At 44.4% G+C, this 19,936-nt stretch overlaps 2 protein-coding genes across 9 annotated transcripts in view; one reads left to right on the top strand and one right to left on the bottom strand.

Moving 5' to 3' along the window:
- The first annotated feature begins 5,125 nt into the window (after positions 1-5,125).
- On the top strand, positions 5,126-10,976 carry LOC129208140 (anterior gradient protein 3-like). Its single transcript, XM_054830383.1, has 8 exons — positions 5,126-5,161; positions 5,889-6,031; positions 7,041-7,104; positions 7,463-7,515; positions 8,115-8,191; positions 8,647-8,710; positions 9,343-9,426; positions 10,569-10,976. Exons 2-8 carry the CDS (start codon positions 5,893-5,895, stop codon positions 10,616-10,618), a joined length of 531 nt encoding a protein of 176 aa, XP_054686358.1. The 5' UTR covers positions 5,126-5,161; positions 5,889-5,892; the 3' UTR covers positions 10,619-10,976.
- Positions 10,977-12,767: 1,791 nt separating this feature from the next.
- Positions 12,768-19,936, bottom strand: part of USP40 (ubiquitin specific peptidase 40) — a 38,955-nt gene continuing 31,786 nt past the window's right edge. For 5 of the 8 annotated variants that reach the window (XM_054830127.1, XM_054830125.1, XM_054830126.1 and 2 more), the window contains 7 exons: positions 18,999-19,093; positions 17,641-17,759; positions 17,238-17,303; positions 16,800-17,010; positions 16,574-16,669; positions 15,674-15,768; positions 12,768-15,211 (listed from right to left, as the gene is read on the bottom strand). In XM_054830127.1, coding sequence (XP_054686102.1) covers positions 15,103-15,211; positions 15,674-15,768; positions 16,574-16,669; positions 16,800-17,010; positions 17,238-17,303; positions 17,641-17,759; positions 18,999-19,093 — 791 coding nt within the window. In that variant the 3' untranslated portion in view covers positions 12,768-15,102. Of the gene's footprint in view, positions 15,212-15,673; positions 15,769-16,573; positions 16,670-16,799; positions 17,011-17,237; positions 17,304-17,640; positions 17,760-18,356; positions 18,903-18,998; positions 19,094-19,936 lie in introns of those variants that run through there. The other 3 variants (XR_008577661.1, XM_054830129.1, XM_054830130.1) reach the window with 3 other exon arrangements.

Raw genomic sequence — 19,936 nt, 5'->3', positions numbered from 1 at the left:
AGACTCACAGATCTCTGGCACGTGCCAAAAGCCATCCTAACACCAAAAGTTTGGTAGAGATACTTGCTGTTTGGAGCACTTCACCACCATCACAAACGGGAATTGATGCCGATGCACACTGCCTTTTCCTCCAAGCTTTGCTTCCTCCCAGAACAAGGGACTCTGCCCTTTCCAGCCACTAGTTTGACATAACACAGCAGAAATAGGCTGCAAAACAGCAAGACAGCACCACTGTACATATCGCTGGCCAAATATTCAAAGCCCAGCAGCAGGAGTGTAAAGCTCCCTAACTCTATTTCTTTTCACATACCATGAAAGGCAGGATACTCTCTCCAGTCTCAAATAACCTTATGGACTCAGTAGCTTAAGCACACACGTATATATGTAGTTTCCAACCCCTATCACCTGAGCTACTGAATGCTGCTGTAAAATACAGATATCTCTAAGACACACCTCATTCAGACCTGAGGAGACCGGTATCGGGACATGAGTAGCATGGAAAGACATACAGGCTGTATTATCTTAGAACAAGATTTTTGTTGCTGACTATGATAAATGTTAGGAGGTTTTTGTACTTCACTGGGTTTCTCAGGTTTAAGACCTTAAAAAGGTAACAAGAAACCAGTTTGGAATTGTGCAGAATTCTAAACCAAGTGGGGATTTCTCCAAAGGTCTCCAGGGGATAGGATTTAGGAAGTTTACAATGAAATCAGTTCCTCAGGCAGAAATAAACGTTCACACGGTACGTCTTACCCTAACATCAGGAACAGCAACCAAACCAAATCCACAGAAAGAGCCCGAGATGTGGAAATAATGGCATTTGCTTGGGAGACAGCCTTCTGCTCTCAACACACTCTTGAACTCTCCAGTCCCCTCTCCTCTTTCAAACAGCTGCAGGTTTGTTTGCCTTTTAAATTGCTCTCACCCCTTAAAAGCCACGTTTTGCCTTTTGAGCTGCTAGTCAATGTGGAATTTGGAATTTTGTCCAGCAGTCCCACACATTTTGGATTACTATCAGCCATCAAAATTACTCCCAGCCCATGAGATAAATATATCAAACATAGTTTAAATCACTGTGAAGGCAGTATGGTTTTGAAGATCAGCAGGAAACTAGTGAAGTGCAAATGACTGTCAGGCTGTACATCTTTGCTCCTAGTTGATTTGAAGTAATTGTATTTTGGTGCTGCACACACCTGAAATATTTGGTTGGCAGGTTCTGGAAGATGCCTTAAAAAACGTAAACCATCCTATAGGTGCCATAGAGTCCTTTTGAAGTCCATACTGCCTGCATCTCTAGATATCCTTTATTCTGTCAAGGATTTCTCTCCTCTCCTATTGCCACCAACTCCAGAACCAATACCAGCTTTGCCACACAGCATCTCCACACGAGAAGCGTGGCCGCCAAAGCTACAAAACTACAAGGAGTGTGCGCTGCACTCCCTGAGAGCAGCTTATATTCTTTTACAAGACCACCTATTTACATCTATTTACTCTTTACTCTAAATATGGTTTCTGGATTCCAAAATTATTCAGAAAATTGGTATCCAGTCTGAAGTCCTGAGCTTAGTTCTCCTGACAATGGCAAGAGCTTGCTTGCCAGACCTCCCCTTACCATGAGGCCTCATCTATACACCCTCTGAGGTTGGGAACAGTTATACTCCACCAGCAGCCCAGGTTTATCTGACAAATAAACTCAGATGTGAATCCACACTCTGCGCTATACTGGCAATTTTTTTTTTCAACCCGGAAAACTAAGCGTTGTGACTGTGCCCCTCTCTTCCCTGCTGCTTTAATCCCACAAGTCCACTGCAGCAGAAAATTAACCATTTTCACTTGGCACAGACATACCAGAGACATTTTGATGTGGCGTCTTCTTGTCAATGTTTCAGAAAGTAGGCTCCAAGGATGGGACGTCATGGTGAGCAGAGCTCCCACCCATGACCACTTATGCAGTTCTCTTGTCCTAAAAGGTAATCACATGAGCCCAACACCCGCAATATGGAAACCAGTGAGATTTTCCATGTGTTCTGTGTCATTACTTAGCTGTCTTCCCACCAGTAAGCCATGAAGAAATCGGTGACTATAGCTCTGGGGCTAATGATTTCTCAATTTCATTTACTCTTTTAATTCCAATTGCAAGAAAGGTCAATGATGAGGAACCTACACAATTTGGAAAGGAGAACGAAGCTGGCATTTGACACCAAGGGTGTTCCCCGTTGCTGGCTCTGCATTGCTAAGCCAGTGCTTACAATGAGAAAAATCATTTTTTATTCCATCAGATTTGCAGATTACAAAATTCAGGGCCAACCACCAATTGCTTGAACCCAGTCCTCTCCTTTCCTCTGTGTGCTGGATAGAGATGTCCAGCGTACATTCCCTCTTCTCCAGGGCAGCTGGGCTCCATCTCACCACGCTAACAGATGCTAATGACTGCTTCACTCCAATCTGGTACCACAATGAAGCGGGCAGATGTTTTAAAGTGCTCGGCATCTCTTTTGAAAGCGTGGAAGTGACTTCACACTTCAAAACACACTTCACTTCAACATCTGAACCACCTCCACCAGGATAAAGTCTATGGTAGAGGGAACTTCTCTGTACCAGCCAACCTGGTGACAGGTAATACACAGTCGTAGGCACCTTCTACACCTTTTCAGTTTTTCTGAATACAGGATGAATCTCAGCAAACCTTTTTTCTGCCAGGTGAGGTCCTCCTGGCCTCTTACATACCTCTTTTGGGGCTTGGCATGGCCCCTGGTATTTCTTTCCTTTCCTGGCTGCTTGCCATGAGACATATTTGTAGGACTTCCAGCTCCACGGAGGCTCTATCACACTGACTCTGCCGTCCAGCAACACTCCAGCTGGCGAGACGTGTCCCAGAGATATGGATGCAGCTCGCTGGTTGATCCTGCCTGGATCAGGGTGAAGTGGGCTTGCTGTGGCCTTTCCATCCTCAAGGTGACAAACAGATGCTGTGTCTCAGGAGCGCTGCGTTGTGGAAAGCAAAGGAGAAATGAGGTGAATTGCCTTTCTGAGTTATTTTTTTCAGATACAAAAGCAATCAATTGATAAAACACCCCTTAAATACATTTTGTGTGGAGGTAATGACTAGACAAACAGAGCTGTGTGTTTTCCTAGATAGATGTTTCCTGCTGGTTTCGATCATTTCAGTACAGATTCTAGACAAAACTTGTTAAAATATTTTGGTTTTCTTATCTTCACTTGCTTAAGATATTAAGTGGAGGGACCATTCAGGACCCTAGCATAAATTTGGTTTGGCCAGTTGTATTTGGTGTATTGGACAAGACCCAAACCACAATAAGCAGTCTGAAAGCTGCAACATGTTTACTCCAAGGAGTGTTAATGGAAAGGCTTGTTTGATTTATTCTGTGAAATCATATAAAAAGAATTTTGCAATTAATGGGTGTATGTTGCACAATCACATTTCTTTTATTTCTTTTATCAGAAGAAACAGTTCCCTCTGGGTCTATTGAAGCAGTGTAATATATCATGGCTGCTGTTACAGTGTGGATCTATTCTATCTGCCCTGCCATGCAGAGCACAGCAGCATACTTGCAATTTTATACCTAGTTTTGCAAATAGACAGAAATTTTGAATTTTATCGAAATGACCATCCATCTTCCACTGCACAACTCAACCTCCCCATGCAATTTATATCCAGATTTCGTGTGGTATCCCTCTGGTTCAAGAAACGCGTGATGTTTGCACATATCAGCGACTCTCTATCCGCTGTTCTCAGCCTCGAGCTGGCAATGTGCTGCAAGCCACTGGCAGCGAAACACCGTGTGGAGTCTAAGCGATGCTCCTGAGCTTGCTTTGCAACATTCCATGTCTGGATATTGCCTCTTCACCCTGTAAATCAACTGGAGATAGGAGAAAACCACTAGTGTTGTATTTAAACAAATATATATATGACCCTCCACACCTAGGACCCAGTTCAGTGGCTCAATAAAAGATATGAGGAGGCGAGACAGAGGGCAAGTCAAAGGAAAGAAGGGGTCTCTCCTTTCCCATGAGATGTGCTGGCTCCAACCCCTCATTTTGCTCTGAGGACTCCAAAGAAGAGAGGCTTGCCTCCATTCTGTGAGCGCAGCCATCACCAGCCCTAAGATCAAGCTGAGAAACAGCCCAGGGCTGTTGTCCCTTGTCGTTCAGGCAGTAGAAACAAGTGCTGACGCTGAAAGTCAAAGTCCTGCTGGACCTTAAATACAGGCAAAGGCTGTTTCTTCAAAAAGTGCCAGGGAAAGGCATTCACACAAAATGGCATTAAAACAAGCACTCTGGTTGAGTGACCAAGCATTAGAAACACAGGGGACACACTGTTTCCAGCTCTTCTAAAACCCTACCGAGATGTCCTGAGCTCATGAGAGCCCACCCCATGGGACACCAGAAGGGAGCTGATCGCTTACGCAGCACAACTGAGCAGATAGAAACGAAGACCACAATATGACTGCATTCAGTGGTTGGTTCCACAATGGAAATTATGGTCTTTTTCACCTCAAAAAGCTATCAGCCCTCCATGGAAAGCTGGTGTTTCACTTCCTTAAAATTGGTGATGGGAGAAGACCATCTCCTTAGGCTGTGACACAAGTCCTGGTTATCCCACAGAGTTAAGTCTTATCCTTGCACGGCCCTTTCATTATGCTGCTGTTCCCTTTTACTGTGACACGGTTCAGTTCATACTATGTTGTTTACACTGGGATTTCTTATGTTAATATTTTATTTTCCCTTACAAAAACGTGCTAAACCTCTTCTAAAAGCGGCGCATTCTGCATCACTCTTAGTGTGAAGGGTGTACGCATCCTCTCTGTATCTGTGTTTGCCTCTGGGAGAATTCGTTGTGCACAGAGACCCATAGTCCACCCCCAAGGAGCAAGGTGTGTCTGACAAACTCTGCATGAACGCTTTCAGAAATCAATATACCTTGATTAAAAACACGTGCGTTGCCAGGCTGATTGAAAAAAGCTTTTGTAAAAAGGTTGTTCTGCGCCTTGGTGGGAGCAGGATATCCTGGAATTTCAGCTGACGTCCATACCCAGCTATTGTGCAAATACAGAGATATAAAGAGAGCTTGCCTTACCCAGCCCGAGGGGAGAGGCTGCGGCAAGGATACCCCTGTCGAGGCATCAGCAGGAGCTGCCGGGTGAGAGACCACTTCCAAGTAAATGGCTGTTTATGAGACTCTCTTGTCTCTGAGGAGAACCGGGTGTTCTTTTTCTGCTGGTGTCCCTGCTCTTTGTGGCTTTTGCTAGATGTGGTTGCTGGTTATTACGCTGCTGAATTGTACCCAGGCGAGCACTGCTTGGCCAAAACAGCTAACGCGCGTAGAGATCTCGCGTGAGGAAAGGGGCTGCTGATGGGACAGAGAGTACCTGCTGCCCCATGACTATTTTAGCCTGCATTTCCAAGTCACCCACCAGGCTCCAAGTGCATTCAGGCCTTCAGATAGAGATGACCTGATCTGCATTGCTTCTCTGCCACCTTATCTCCCATCAAACCTAACCGGAGCTCTGGCTGATCCATGCTTGGCTGAAAATATAGACCACTTCACAGTGGATTGAGCAGCTTCTCTCCGGATCTCAATAAATAGTAGGAAACATGCGACCAAATGTTGTAATTCAGCTGCAAGGTAAGCTGTGGAGATAAGTGCAGACAGATACAGCTCTTCTTTCTTGATGAGATCAACCAGCGGGACAAACTCTCAGAGGCTCCCAAAGCTTTTGCTCAAGCGTCAACCTTGAAGTTAGCCCATTCTTAACAGGGATATGAATGTTTCATGGGCCTCTCTTTTCTTCTCCTGAAGGTTTTGGGTATTTGTCACGTTCTGCCTACCTGAACTGATCTTTTCTCTTTCGGTTTTTGCCACGCAGAAGCATGCACGCCTTTCCGTTACTGTGCTCCCTCCTTCTCTGCAATGGTGTAACAGTGGCTGCACAGAAGAAGATCCAGAAGCTCCCTGATGAAGGGGAAGAAAGCCCGGCTCAGGTACAGACCCCACAGACTCTCTCTCGAGGTGAGTGACCGGGATGCTCGAGGCAGTCCTGAGGCACCCCTGTTTCCCCAGCGTGCACCTCCGCCCATATAGCCAGGCAGGCAAACGTCCGAGAGCAGTGGCTGGGAGATCCCCCCCGTGTTACCATTCCAAAACAGAAGCCCAAACCTACCTTTCGCAGGTGCCATTTCCACCGTGGCCAAGAGCACCGGTGCATTCAGCAGGGGAGAAGTCCTCACGCTCTGTGCTTGGGAACAGGTACAGATGCTTTGCTCCAAACCTGGGCTGGGGACAGAGCCAAGAGCCAGGCTGTGACACGGGCTGCTGATCCGCTGCTCGGTCACCTTTGCAGGGGCTGAGCTCGATAGGCAGTCCTGACCCCCGCAGGCATGCTGTGTACACAGGAGACCACAGGCACACAGCCGGGCTGCGGCCAGCTCAACCCTTCTGCTGTCTGCTTTCCTGCCAGCATCAAAGGCCCAGCATGGGCTGCAGGTGCATCCGCTTCCTCCCTGGGGTCTCCTTTGGGTGATGCAGGGCATGAGCAGGGGCTGTAGCCATTGGAAGGGGCTCCAGACTCAGGTCCAAGCTTTGCTCCATCAAGTACGATCCAAGCTCCTCACACCAAAACACTCCTGCATCGCTCCCCCCTACCCCCCAGCCTGTCGAGCACTCTGTTACCACAGAAAGCCAGATGCAAGCAGCAAGCCTGGTTTGGCTCTTTGGGAGGGTGGACAAATTCAGGGAGAACTCTGAGCTCCAGCTTTGAGCGTCCGGAAATACCTGTCTGTGTTCCTAATCCACCCCCTGAGCTATAGCAAGGCTGGGCTTTCACCCCCCTTTCCCTAGCATCTGTTTCCTTGCACCTTTTTGCTTGGGGTTCTCCTGGTACCCACAAACCAGGGTCTGGACACCCTGAGGAAGGTGCCTAGCTTGTGCCACCCAGTTACACGTGCGGCTCCAGCTCCCCATTCAGCAGAACATCCTCACCCATACTGACCAGAAAATTAACTATGGGTGCTCTCAACAGGCTGGGGAGATGACATTGAATGGGTGCAGACATACGAAGAAGGTTTAGCAAGATCAAAACACAGGTAACACCTCAATTCTTGTTATGCTGGTTCATACGTTTAACTGCACAGAACGAAGCTATGCTCTAACACGATGCTTGGTGATACAAGTCGTATTTTGCTGCGTGATACGGAGGCTGAACAAGATTTTGGCGAGAGCTTACCTTTTGGGAGATGAGCAAACACCCTTGCAGTGCCTTCACCGTTACGCCCTTCAGTACGTACCAGTGTCCACACCTCCCTGCTAGCCCCATCGCTACAGCTCCTCGAAAATGTAAATACTTGTGTAAACATGTAAACACATCCCTGGAGCCGCTTTGCAAGTGTGGTATGTACAAGGTCTGAATTGCCTCCCCACTCCTTTCCTGCCATGTCGTTTCAGCAAGAAGCCACTGATGGTTATTCATCACCTGGAAGAATGTCCTTACAGCCAAGGTGAGCAAAATAAACCCTTCCAAACAACCTGGCAGATCCAAATCTGTCAGTCCTCATTCCTTACAAAGCATTTGAGCACTTGGTGGGAAACCTTTCATTCAGGGAAAGGTGGAGAGACAGTAAATCCACTGGGGACCCTTGAGTTGGGGCTAAAAAACAGTTGGAAAGCTGTTCTGGGCAGTAACGTGCTCTAGGTCAAAACTTCCCTGGCAGAGAAACATGGCTACAAAACAGGCAGGTAGACACCAAGCTTTCCTCCTTTATCCTCTTTCCCACCCCTGATCTCCTGTCAGTTCTCCTTCCCGCCTACTCCCAACTCCAGTCCTGAGCCCCAGCAAGCACAGAAATCATCAGCTTGTGTGATTAAAACTTGGGGAAGTTGTATCCCCCCCAAAAAGAGTCCCTAAAAGATGTCAAGCCCACAAGGTTATGCATCACACTGCCTCCGTTGCATTGCTTTATACCATGGCTTTCAAGTTACAGATATACTGCAAACATGGAGAGTCAGACACCAGGAAAATTATCTTTATAGCCTTCAAAACCATGAAAGCAGTGATCCAGAATTTTTTTTTTCCACCCAAATAATGTTTTTCTTTTAGCTTTAAGGGAAGCATTTGCTTCTAGCCAAGAGATCCAGCAGATGGCTCAGGAGGACTTTATCATGCTCAATCTGGTGGTGAGTCTGAATGTTAAAATGTTAAATCAAAATGTTTCCTCAGGAATGGGTTAAGCCACATTAAAGCTCTGCACAGCTTTGAAGTAGTATTTGAAATTATCTTTTTTTCTCCCACTTCTCTGGGGACGTACAACAGGGTTTACAACACCAAGACAGTTCCTCCTTGGAGAGGGGGCAAGGAGATGCTTCCATACACACATTTTGTTTACTCCAGCTCCAGGTAGTATTCCGATACATGGAAAAAACACCCGGTCATCAGGTTTCTGAGTTATCTGCCTGGGGTTTCTGTCCTCATCCCTAAGCATCTAGCATGGGACAACTTGGACAGAACAGGGAAACTCCATATTTGATCACACCGGGACTGTCAGTAGTTGGTAGACGAGGCAAGCTCAGCTCATTCAGTCTGTTTCTAGCGCTCAGTCACCTGTCACTAAGAGCCTCTCTAACTCCAACAGCATTCCAGCAGCGATGACAACATGGCACCCGATGGCCATTACGTCCCGCGGATCCTCTTTGTGGGTGAGTCTCTGGGGCCAGGGGAATAATCAGTGCAGCGTTTCTTCTATACGGTCCCCATTGAATTCACGTCGCTCCATGTAATAGCTCATTTCCTTTTGAGCACTAAAGCTGTAGGAATAACCCAGATTTTCAAATGGAACAGCTTAACTGGAGAAATCAAAATTGATTTAACAATCTGAGCTTAAATTGGGCAGCCAAAACCACTACCATCTTTTTAAAATCAGGACTGTGACGTTCTTATTCCAGTAGTGAAAATGAACGGCCTGTCCCTCCGAGCCTGTCCTCAGCCAAAAGACAACCGCTCTGTGCCCATCACTGACTCTGACCAACAACTATATGGAAGGCAAATTTACCAAACTTCTGCACACAAAGGGTACAACAGGCAGTACTCTGGAGCCACCAGACGCGACTCGTACGTAGAGGATCTGCTCGTGAGGGTTTCAAAAGCAGACTTCCTTCATTAACGTACAGCTGCTGAGAGCCTGGTGCTTCCAGATGTACCTTTCCGGCCACAAAAAGGCCAATCAACACCATTTTATAAGGCTTTTATCCTCATAAAATTAGTCACTGCCGCCCCACTTCACAAAGCGCACATTACTAATACCTTGCACTTTTTTTTCCTCCCCCTCAAGATCCTTCAATGACAGTTCGAGCTGATCTAACTGGCAAATACGAGAACAGGATGTACGCCTATGAACCAGAAGATATTTCAACCTGTGAGTGAAACAGGCACTTTACTGATCCTTTTTTTAGCCATCTCGAGTTTATACAAGACAAACATGGTTAAAGGAAAAGGGACTAAGAGAATCTTGAGAAATGCTGGATCTATTTCTGCAGTAAAATCTGCTCCAAGCCCTTTATACACTAAATTTACTTCATTCATGTTTAAGTGCCTTCTGGGGGGGTGACACCAAATAATATAGCTGAATATTTCTGAAGAAGTGGGTAGTGAACCGTGGAGAGAGGTGTCCTCAGTGTCTGAACCCTGCTGGTGGAGTTTCCAAACGCAGCAGCAGTTTGGCCCCAAAACCCCACCAGCTTTGGTCCAAGGCACACGCAGACACTGCCGCTCCGCTTCATAACCCGAACCGCAGAACCTGTTTCAGTACTTCTCGCCCTGCGGGTAACCAAAATTTACAAATAGATATCCCACGAGGACCAGAATTAATTCCTAAAGGCTGGTGTCTCCGCACTCCCCTCTCCTGGCTGCCCACTTTAGTAACACCGAGAGGACTGTATTTTGTCTCGAGCCCCAGGTCGTAGCGAGTTGGGATGAGCCAGGCTCAACAGCTAAGGGTAACAGAACCAACCCCTTCGCAGGGACAAGCGGGCTACTACCAATCCTGTGGTTTGGGTTCACAGTCCCCTCTCCTAGTCTTTCCGCTTCAGCGGCACACAGACTTTTGCCTGACACTCCGATAAAGCTTTGAGCCTCGTGGGACACCCACAGATGCAAAAAAAAAACCCATCCGTGCCACCCACCAACTCCATCAGATGAGGTGGTGTATTCTAATGGCATTCTGTCCCTGCAGCACCGATTAAAACGCAGCATTATAGACACTTTTGCCACCAACAGGAGTTAACAAAACAGCCCAAGAGAAGAAAAAAAAAAAAAAAAAGTTCTCCCAAGCATCTTAGTATTTTCTAAAGCCAGATACTAATTCCAGTTAAAACCTGTTGCTGAGACAAAATAACTAGTCAAAACTACTCATTAAAATTGGAAAAAAAAAAAAAAAAAAAAGACCTTTTAGAATTCTAGCTATGCAGAGGGGCTTTAATTTCTGACCTTAAGCTGGATGTAGGATGGACATAGGCATCTTCCCTGCTGTCCTTAGCTTCTTCGGTGCTTTCTCTGCAGTGATTGAAAACATGAGGGAAGCGAAGCTGCTGCTGCACACGGAGCTGTGAGCGAGGGGCAGCACCGGCCCACGCGCGCCGAGACACAGCCCAGCACACGCCTGCCGTCCTCGCGCCTCCCCTCGCAGGCCGTTGCGGAGCAGCCACGGCCGGGAGAAGCCAGCGCACCCCACAGAGCAAGAGATACCCGGAATGAGGCACTGCCCGCTGGTTTTTAGCGGCGGTTTATCTTAGTGACTTTACGATTATCATTAATAGAGAAGAATTTTCTATCGTAGCATTTACAAACTTTTCTTTACCCCAATTAGCATCATTCTGAAAAAGATACTCAGATTATAACTACATTTTTTAGGGTTGTCTTGTGTGCACCTAGCTACCTTGTACTTGCTGCGGTGATTTTTCCACAATTTCTTTTTTCCCCCCTCTATTTTTAAGCCTCGTCTTAGTTTGAAAACCTTTTAGTACAGTAAGAAACAAAAGCATGCAGCTACAGTCTGTGTTAAGATAGGTTTTGTATTTTTGTTGCTTTGTGAATTGCCACACTCATGTGAATTTCAGAAAAATAGTTTATTATTCTTTGTTAAAACTTTTGCTTTCCAGATTTCTTTTCCTTGATTTCCACATTATTTTATGTGCATGACCGTAATAAAAAAAAAAAATTTGATACTCCCTCTTCTCACAGCCTGGCCGTTAACAGAGTTCATTCAGCCCCAGCCGTGTATGCCGAGTCTAGGATATGAAAAAATCAAGAATTCTTAAATCACTGCAAGTAAATTCTGACTGAGGAATCTTTAACGGTCCTACACACCACCCCAGAGGAAGATATGCTCCATGTGTACATTATAGCTCCAACTGTCTTCTTTCTGCAGCAATAATGAGTTTATTAGCATTTATTAAGGAACCCAAACAAGCGTCAGTTTAACAGAAACGATGGTGGCTCTACCTACTTACAACCCCAAAAAAACCAAATCCCATCACAGCCTGTCCCTGTCAGGAGCATCCAGTGAAGAAAACAAGCCATGGTAGCTAACAAATACCTTTCTCGTTACGAGCAAAAGGGCTGGTGGGTTAAACTTAAGGCATTAAGAGCACAAGTTAATTCACAGAAGTCACCCCGGAGCGGTTCCCGGGGCTGCTGGCAGGGACGTACAGGCAAAAACGTGGCTCTGGCCAGCGACGGCAGCCAGATGGGTACAGCAGCAGAATTAGACAGCAGTCTCATCAGCTTCTCTGTGAAACACAGGAGATTTCTGAACATACAGTGATGGGTGATTCTCTGCCATCACCTGGAATTAAAAAGGAATTTGAAGGAAGACGCGCGGTTTGAACTGCAGTTAAACTTTATAGGGAAGCTGATGGTTATTGAATCCGCCGCCGCCCAGCTGCGATAAAGATCCATGGAAGGAGCTGCATCATCATGTCATTTATCCGTACACAGAGCCGCGCTGACCAAGGGTCAGTCAGAAAAGAGAACAGTTGTTTTGGGGAAACAGCTGTAGCAGCCAGCGAGCCCCAGCGGCAGGGAGCTTCCCCCAAGCACAGCCTGCAGCCTCCGTGCCACCGCTCCCCCGTCCCAGTCACACCTCCATCACTCGTCCTTCTCGGGGTTTGTCCCTACGACACCCTTCAGACCGTGACCGCTCCGCTCAGCGGCCGCTGAGGGAGGATTAAAACGAGCAAGAATGACTTGGCTTTTTAAACGGGTCACTTCCTCCTGCTCTGTAATCAACTGAGCAAAGGAAAGAGGAAAAGAAAAAAAGAACAGGCAGAGTTTTCTCGTAAGATTCCCAGAGCTAAACACTCGCTCTTTGGCAAGGACTGCACCAGGAGCAGCCACAGTCCTCCAGATGATTTACGCTCATTCCCTTGAAAAACTGACCAGATGAATCTATTCATGCACATCTACGGAGCTGAAATAATGGGAAGTAAATACTAGATCATGCTTTCTGAAAAACAGGAAGAACACGAGCTAAAAATCACTTTAACTTGCAGCAAAATCCCAGTCCTCCAGCTGAACCCGGCTCTTCACAGAGTGTGACCGCAGCCACGTTGGGGAAACTTCTTGCAGAGATCAGATTGCTATCTTAGGAACAGATTGAAAAATTAAAGCTTAACGAAGGTTGTGCCCCATCCAGTGTCAGAAGCCAATTCATGCCACTCCCGATCAATCTATTGGTGAAACATACACAGACTAATCGAATAGACATATAGAAATGACTTTTTATTTTGTGAAGAACACTTGAAAAATAAAGATGAAAGCTTTTTCAGGCTTTGGAATATAACCATCATAAACTGTGGAATCACAAAGACTCCATTTTAAAAAGGTGTTCCCTCTCCCCACCCCCATTTTTAATGAACTCTCTCATTGTGGAACAACCCACAATAGTTTTAAGAAAAAAAAAAAATACGCATTTTGAGCCAACATTAGAAATAATCCAAGATTGGTTCAGTGCAGGCGCTGCTACATTACACTTTAACAAAGGCACAGACTAAAGTCCCCACGTGAGCACTTGTAATCCGTATTGAAATTTCTCCAAAAGTTCACATTTTCAAGAACAGACTGGAGTTATCAAAGGTGGGCGGGAAGGCTGAGCTCAGTACAGCTGTCCAGCGAGGAACCGGAGGAACTGAAGCGGAACAAGCTGCAAACACAAACCTTTCTTGCTCACCTCAGTCGTCAGCATGTGCGATCGTTTCCGCAAACCCCAGCTTGCAAGAACACTTGTGGGTGTGGAAGAAGGCGACGCAAAATAAGATGGGGAAAGCAATCGGCTGCCCTCACCTCAGTCAGAAAAATCTATCCCTAAAACTAGGATTTCAAGATTTGAGTAAAGCCTACCTACAGTGAGGAAGTTAAAGTAATCCCTTCTTGAACGGATCAGCCCAAGAAAGCGCAGAAGCACCTGCTACATTTTAAAGATATGCGAAGAAATAAATACTAATCATACGGGGGTTTTTGCTGATAGCTGAGAGCATCGGTTTTTGTCTTGAAGGCGTCTGAAATAACCTTTTATAGGTTAATGATATTCTGGTAAGTGAGAGATCTTCTCACGTTAGCCAAAATTTTAGTAGTCTGCTGTACTGGCATCTTCTACTACAAAATCTTCTACGCTATTTTTGAACAATTGCTTTGCTGGTTCCAGAACAAGGTTCCGGAGTGTGTTTGGCAGCAGACTGCACTCGATATGGCAATCCATCCACACAGCTTCCCAACTGTAAAAGGCAAACGCGTTAGATGCCACCAGCACGTAATGCAGCACAGAAGTGCTTGTGAGTTATCTTCCACCATTCCATTTTCACCTCAGCATTCAAAACACACTTAGAATTTGATTATAAACAATTAACTCCATTAAGAGTTTGAGTTCATTTGTCAGTACTAGTTGCGCTCAAAGAAAATTCTGAGCCTGATGGAAAATCGCGTTATGAATAGTCACGTACAGCAGCGGAAATACAGTATAAGTGCCGTAAGCATTAGAAAAGCTTCGATAACTTCTATAAACCCCGATTCCCAGCCTCAGGGATAAGAAAAGTACAGTCTCTCATCAGCTAGTTACACGCGTTCTCCATCTTGAGATCCAATCTCACCAGCATTTGGTAAACATTCTACTTCATACTTAAGAACCTTTGATGCCGAGTTCAGCTGGCAGTCGGCCGCAGACATCCCCTTCTGTAACGGTGACTGGAAATCAGCTTTGTGACACCAAGAGAAACGTTTTCTCAAATGTAACAAAGACCAGCAGAACAATTGAAAAGATAAGAAATGATGGAAAGTCTTCTGAATCAGAGTACTGAAAAGAAATACAAGCCTTTTTCCTAAGTACAATAAAACCTACTTAAGACCAAACATCAGATCTGCCAATTTTTTCCATCCCTTTTGTTTGTTAATGAAGCTTCTGAACAACAAAAAAGCCCTAGCAATTTTCAAAAATATAAAGTTCCCACATTGCTGTTCCATATCACAAAAGGTCTTCAGGTTTTAGTGCTTGACAGATTCTGAACTTGCCTTTTTAAGAGCCAATTTAGTACACTCGGTCCAGAGATTTCCACATTTCCTTCACTCCTGAAATCTGACTCGAGCTACTACAGACTTCGATTTCTATAGAAAGAGAGAAAAGCAAATTCTGGTATCGTTAGTAACTTCGATGATCAGAGACGGAAAAAAAAAAACCCAATACTAAAAAGAGATGATGATGACTGCATTAAAAATAAACAGCAAACTCTGTAGTGACGGTGCAAGACATCAGCATCTGACCAAAAAAGAAGAAAAAGGTTATACAATATATTAATCAGTTTTCTTGTGGATAAAGTGCATTTACCTAGCCTGAGAATAAGTACCACATTGATGAAGGGATGCTAAAGCACTTCCCCAGCAGAGATTAGAAGAAAATCAGAGTTATCCTGAATCCTATATCCAGTTTGTCTCGGCGAGTCTTGAGGGCACTTCGGGAAAGACCCCCTTGCTGGTCCAGCTGAGGTACTCCACTCCAATCCAGGACATCAGTAGTACGGTCTGGTCAGCAAATCATCTCCTGGTGCTATCTGAAAACGCCCACGTTGATAGAAAGTGCCACTTCTGGTTTACGGTGCTTAATATTCAGCTTTTCCTCAGAGAAAACGTGGTCCTGTAAGCGTTCAGCTTGCCGACTATTAAAAAAAAAAAAAAAATGAAGATGCCTAATATTAGTGTTGAGCCTTAGCACCAAGAGCAGCATGAGCCTGGACTGGAACCCGCTTTCCACTTAGTAGTAAGAATGACATTGCAAGCTCACACATACAGCCTGCGCAGGGCCAGTGCGGCCAAGGAGTTGATTTTTCATCTCCAGAGGCAGTGACTAACGTCACGGTGTGTTGCAAGAACAAAAAAAACCAAACCAAACCAAACCAAAACACAAAACCCCAAAGCAAACTGAGGCTCGGTGTAGGAAGTTGGCACTTAAAGCCAGGAGGTGGGATTACTGGAGCACTTCCTTCAGGACTACTGGAATTACGTGCTCTAAGAGCACTAAGCTAGCACTGTCCCAAAACTCCAGGCATCAAGCTAGTCTGAAAAGCGGCAAAGAATAGTTTGCGTATTTCTACAGAAAAATAAACGTAAATGCTCAATACCTTTTCTTTTTTTCTAACGCAAGCTGCCTTTGTTTCTCTTTTCCAATGTCGTCTCTCACCGTGCTGAAGTCCTTAGCATCATCGAGGAGGAGATTCTGTCGTGAAAAAGGATTTGGGAGATGAAAATTACAAGCTCAAACTATTTGCTCAGTTTACACAATTAATTTTCACAGCATTTCCTCTGACTTCAAATTAACTAAGTGGCAAAGAGTCAAAAATTTTTTTCAACTCCTCTATTTTGCACTTAACAGTGAATTGGCCTTATTCTGAGATTTCTCTCCATGGTCTAATGCATCAGGATGGGACCTCAGACTTTTTGCCTACTGCTTTAGAACCCAGCGACTATGTTCTTCCAGGTTTCCTAAATAAACCTTATTGCTAATTCAGAGCTCAATATGCTCCCGTGAAATTCTTTAAATAATGAAATAGATCTGTAATAGTTCTTTGGAAAACGTAATGAGTTTAAATTTACAATATGATTTTTAAAGGGCGCTGTTCTTGGATTTTACTCAGAGTTGGGGGAAAAAACCCTACAGTCAATAAAATGAGAGCAAGAAAAAAGATCCAGTTTCTCCTGGATAGCGTTCAGAAACTGCTTGCACTGGCTGAGAGCGGCACAAGAGCCTCTGAGGTATTGCCCTCTAGTGCCAGTACTGAGATATGAGGGGAAAAGCATGAAACTTCCATCAGGTTGGTTAGAGAACAGGAGGAAAAAAAGAAGAAAAAGCCTCAGTAGCAACAGATTTCCTATCCACACAATGTATTGTCCAGATTCACATACCAGAACTTTTGTAGAGATGTAGCAGGATGCAGGAAAAAACAGGAAGAAATTAAGATACTGCAAAGGGGACAGCGCCTGTACCTAATCCTCGTGCAGCAATTAAAGCCGAGTTAATTTACCTTCACCCCAATGATATCTCCATCTTTCAGGTGGTAAGGCGCTGACTGCAAACTCTCCTGTTTTTTCTTCCGTTTCCTCTTTGAAATTTGCTGTGTCTAAATAAAATAATAAATTGAGCAAAACAGAAGATTCATACACAGCAGATTTCAGAAATCTGCTTAAATGCATTTGCTCAAGAACCGCAGCACAAACTGACACACGCTTCTCTCTCATTCCAGATCTTACCCAGCTAGATATTGGCAGCCACTCAAATCTTTCAGGGAAATATTTGGCTATTTCAATTTTATCTACAGGGAGACAATAGTGAGAAGCCACTCGTTGTCTCAGTGCCCAGGTTGTGCATTCTTTGGAGATATCCCACACCAAATCCGTGGAGCTGTAGTAGTCCCTCTCCCCTGGTATGCCCATCTGGACACGAAGCAGCAGGTCCTGGGGGCTGTGAGCAGGAAGAGAAAACAGACCGTTCTTGTGAGTCATGCTTTCAGAATCCAGAATTCCCCATTTTTTCTCCCTTATTTTTGTTCATGGAAAACAAAAAAAATAAGCCGCAAAGTCTTCTCACACACTGACATCTGAAATCCTGACAGTTTTGAGTTAAAAGCTGCTCAGTTAAGTCTTATCTCAAATGCATTGCTGTAAGAAAGAAGTATCTTGAGATCTTACCCCAGATGCTCTTCTTTTTGCAGGGGTTCTATGCAGATTTCCACTCGGCCGCCCAGCTTATAGTCACTGAAAACAAAACAAGGATTATACACATTTCCGGTCACATATATTCTAAGTTCCCGAGTAGAAAAATACTGTTTTAGTCAAGTAGGCCTGTGCTTATCTGGAAAACCAAAGCAGAAAAACTCAGAAAAGTACAAAAATTGCATTTAAAAATACCTAAAAAAGCTTAGCAGAATAAGCAAGGTGTGAGTTAATAAACATGCTCAGCAAAAAACTGAAGTAACCAGAAATGAGCTTTCTGTTGACATTTGCCTGAGCCGATTTATTTCCCCACCATCCCACAACCCAGCCAACAGTCAGCCTGTGGCGACGCTACCTGCGCGTTCAGTAAGAAACGTACTCGAGTTGCTGCTTGTTGTTCCGTAAAAGCTTCCCTGGGCGCTTACTGTCCACTGTCCACGCTCTGAGAAACGAGGGCAGTGGGACAATCCGCTCCTGGCAGCATGGTAAGGTCATGGCCTGGAAAAAAAAAAAAAAAAAAAAACAACCAAAAAGAAACATTTTTTCAATAATTTTAGCAGCCAGTCTCCTTGGAAAAAAGAAAACCACTTGATTAATTCTCAGTGCAATACTGAAGCAATCAGAAATAGGGCAAGGTATTTCGATTTGTTCCACACCAGCTGTTGCTCGTGACTTACAGGCAGTGGCTATGATGGACATATTCCCTTTTCAACCTCAAAGCAAGTTGGACTTCACTCCCTCTCAACATTTCTCAACTTAACTTACGGAAATTTCTTTTTTTAACCAAAAATTGTACAACCAGGAGGGAACGAGGCTGACAGAATCATTACCCCAATCTCTAGCCGAGCGCTGAGCAAGCCCCTTTAGTCCCTTACGAAGGACACAACACTTTCCACGCTAAGACAATTCTCCTTGTTCACAAGAGGCAAACGGCCAGTTTTTCACAGCAGTGATTTGGCAGAGACAGAAACTGAAGTCACACCCGAAAAAGTAAAGCGTGGGGATAGATCAGAATCAGAGGAAATGTCCTTCCCCATGCAGTTTAAGTAGAACAACCAGCTGGCTAAACAATAAAGAGCCTTACAGTAAGACCGATTTATGGTTTTTGTTTTTTTTTTTTTTAGTTTTGTGTTGGGTTTTATTTTTGTTGGGTTTTTGTTTGGGGTTTTTTTTAGTGTATTGAAATCATACTTTTATGGTTAAAAAAAGCATTAAAAGGCACTTAGTTTCCAGCCAAAGAAACTAAGCTATACCTTCCCGAATGACAAACATGACCTTCTGTGCATCAAAAGCAATTATTTATTCGTTAGATTCAACATACAAAAAAAAAAAAAAAAAAAAAGAAAAAAAGACGCAGAAAACTAATACAGGAACAATGTGGAAATGGAAAGTGGCTTTTTAGGAAGTGCTGGTATGCGTGTGCTTCTCATGAATAATTTTTTTACACTGTAAAATAAAGATAGGGCTGCAAGCCAAAGTTCCGGATGAAGTGCAACAAGGCTTTTGCGGGTCAGGACAGATGACAGGTAGAATGGCAACTGCAGGGGACGGACTAAGGAAGTCTCTGAGCTACATGCTCCAACTGCCCCTCGGTACTTACCACTGAACATGGCATATAAGCAAATGCCATATCAGAACATACTGGAGACAAGGGAAAAGGAAATAGAAAATATGTATTAATAGAGCTCAATTAATCACGGTGTCGCTGTACATTTCCAATACAGGAGAACATCTAACCTGCATCTTCAGATCTTCCAGAGAAGCTTCTCCTGCTATTTCTATACTGCCAGCGTAACAGAGATCCATGTCTGGGTGGATGTATTCTGGTGAATCTTTAGATGGGCAGGAGAAGGGGGAGGAAGAAAGAAACAACACAAGAGTCAACATGACTTTGTTTATCGTCCTAAGAGACAACAGTCACTTCATGGGTAAGATTTCACTTAGAGAAGGGACCTGACCTCAATTATTTTTTTCTTTTTGGAGGGCAGTTAAAGAAACATCATATACAGTTGCTAAAATACATTCTGATACTTGTCGAACAGGAAGAAGTTCCAACTGATCCTATACTGCAAGTTTTAAAACCAAGACCAGTTATTCACATCTGTAAACAGAATTAATTATCGGTTATGACACTGCCATGTAGAGCATGTTGCAAGGGAACTTAAATCTGCTCTTACCTATGCTACTGAAAGCAGGAGGGGAGAAAGTAAGATTCAGAAAAAGTTAAGAGAAAAGGAGAAAAATGTAAATAAACCTTCTAAAAGGAGAGGTTGCATCACAACTCAGTAGCAAAGGAAGAATACTGTTTTTTCTGTAGAAAGGAAAAATCGGTTTGTTTCCCATTTTCCCATTCACAGTTGTCCCTGCTTCACTTTCTTCTTCCTTCTCAACCCTCACTTGATTTTCCTACCCTAGCTGGTTTTCGACTTGGATTTGACCTTTAGAAGAACAAGCGTAGGTTAAAATACTGTATGTAATGTCTTTTTTTCTTGCTAAGATTTACTCATCGCTCCTTTCACAGCTTCTCAAAAAGCAACATAGCCTGAAATGAATTAAAAGTGGTATTAGGAGTACGGCATTTGAAGCCAATGTATGCTCATTGAGTAGATGCTTTACAAGACTGCCACTGCTTTCAGGTACGGAGAAGGCATTTAACTTACAAGTAAAAATCCTCT

The sequence above is a fragment of the Grus americana genome, chromosome 6 (genome assembly GCF_028858705.1).
Source record: "Grus americana isolate bGruAme1 chromosome 6, bGruAme1.mat, whole genome shotgun sequence".
NCBI classification, from domain to species: Eukaryota; Metazoa; Chordata; class Aves; order Gruiformes; family Gruidae; genus Grus; species Grus americana.
This window is presented reverse-complemented; position numbering and strand designations above follow the sequence as displayed.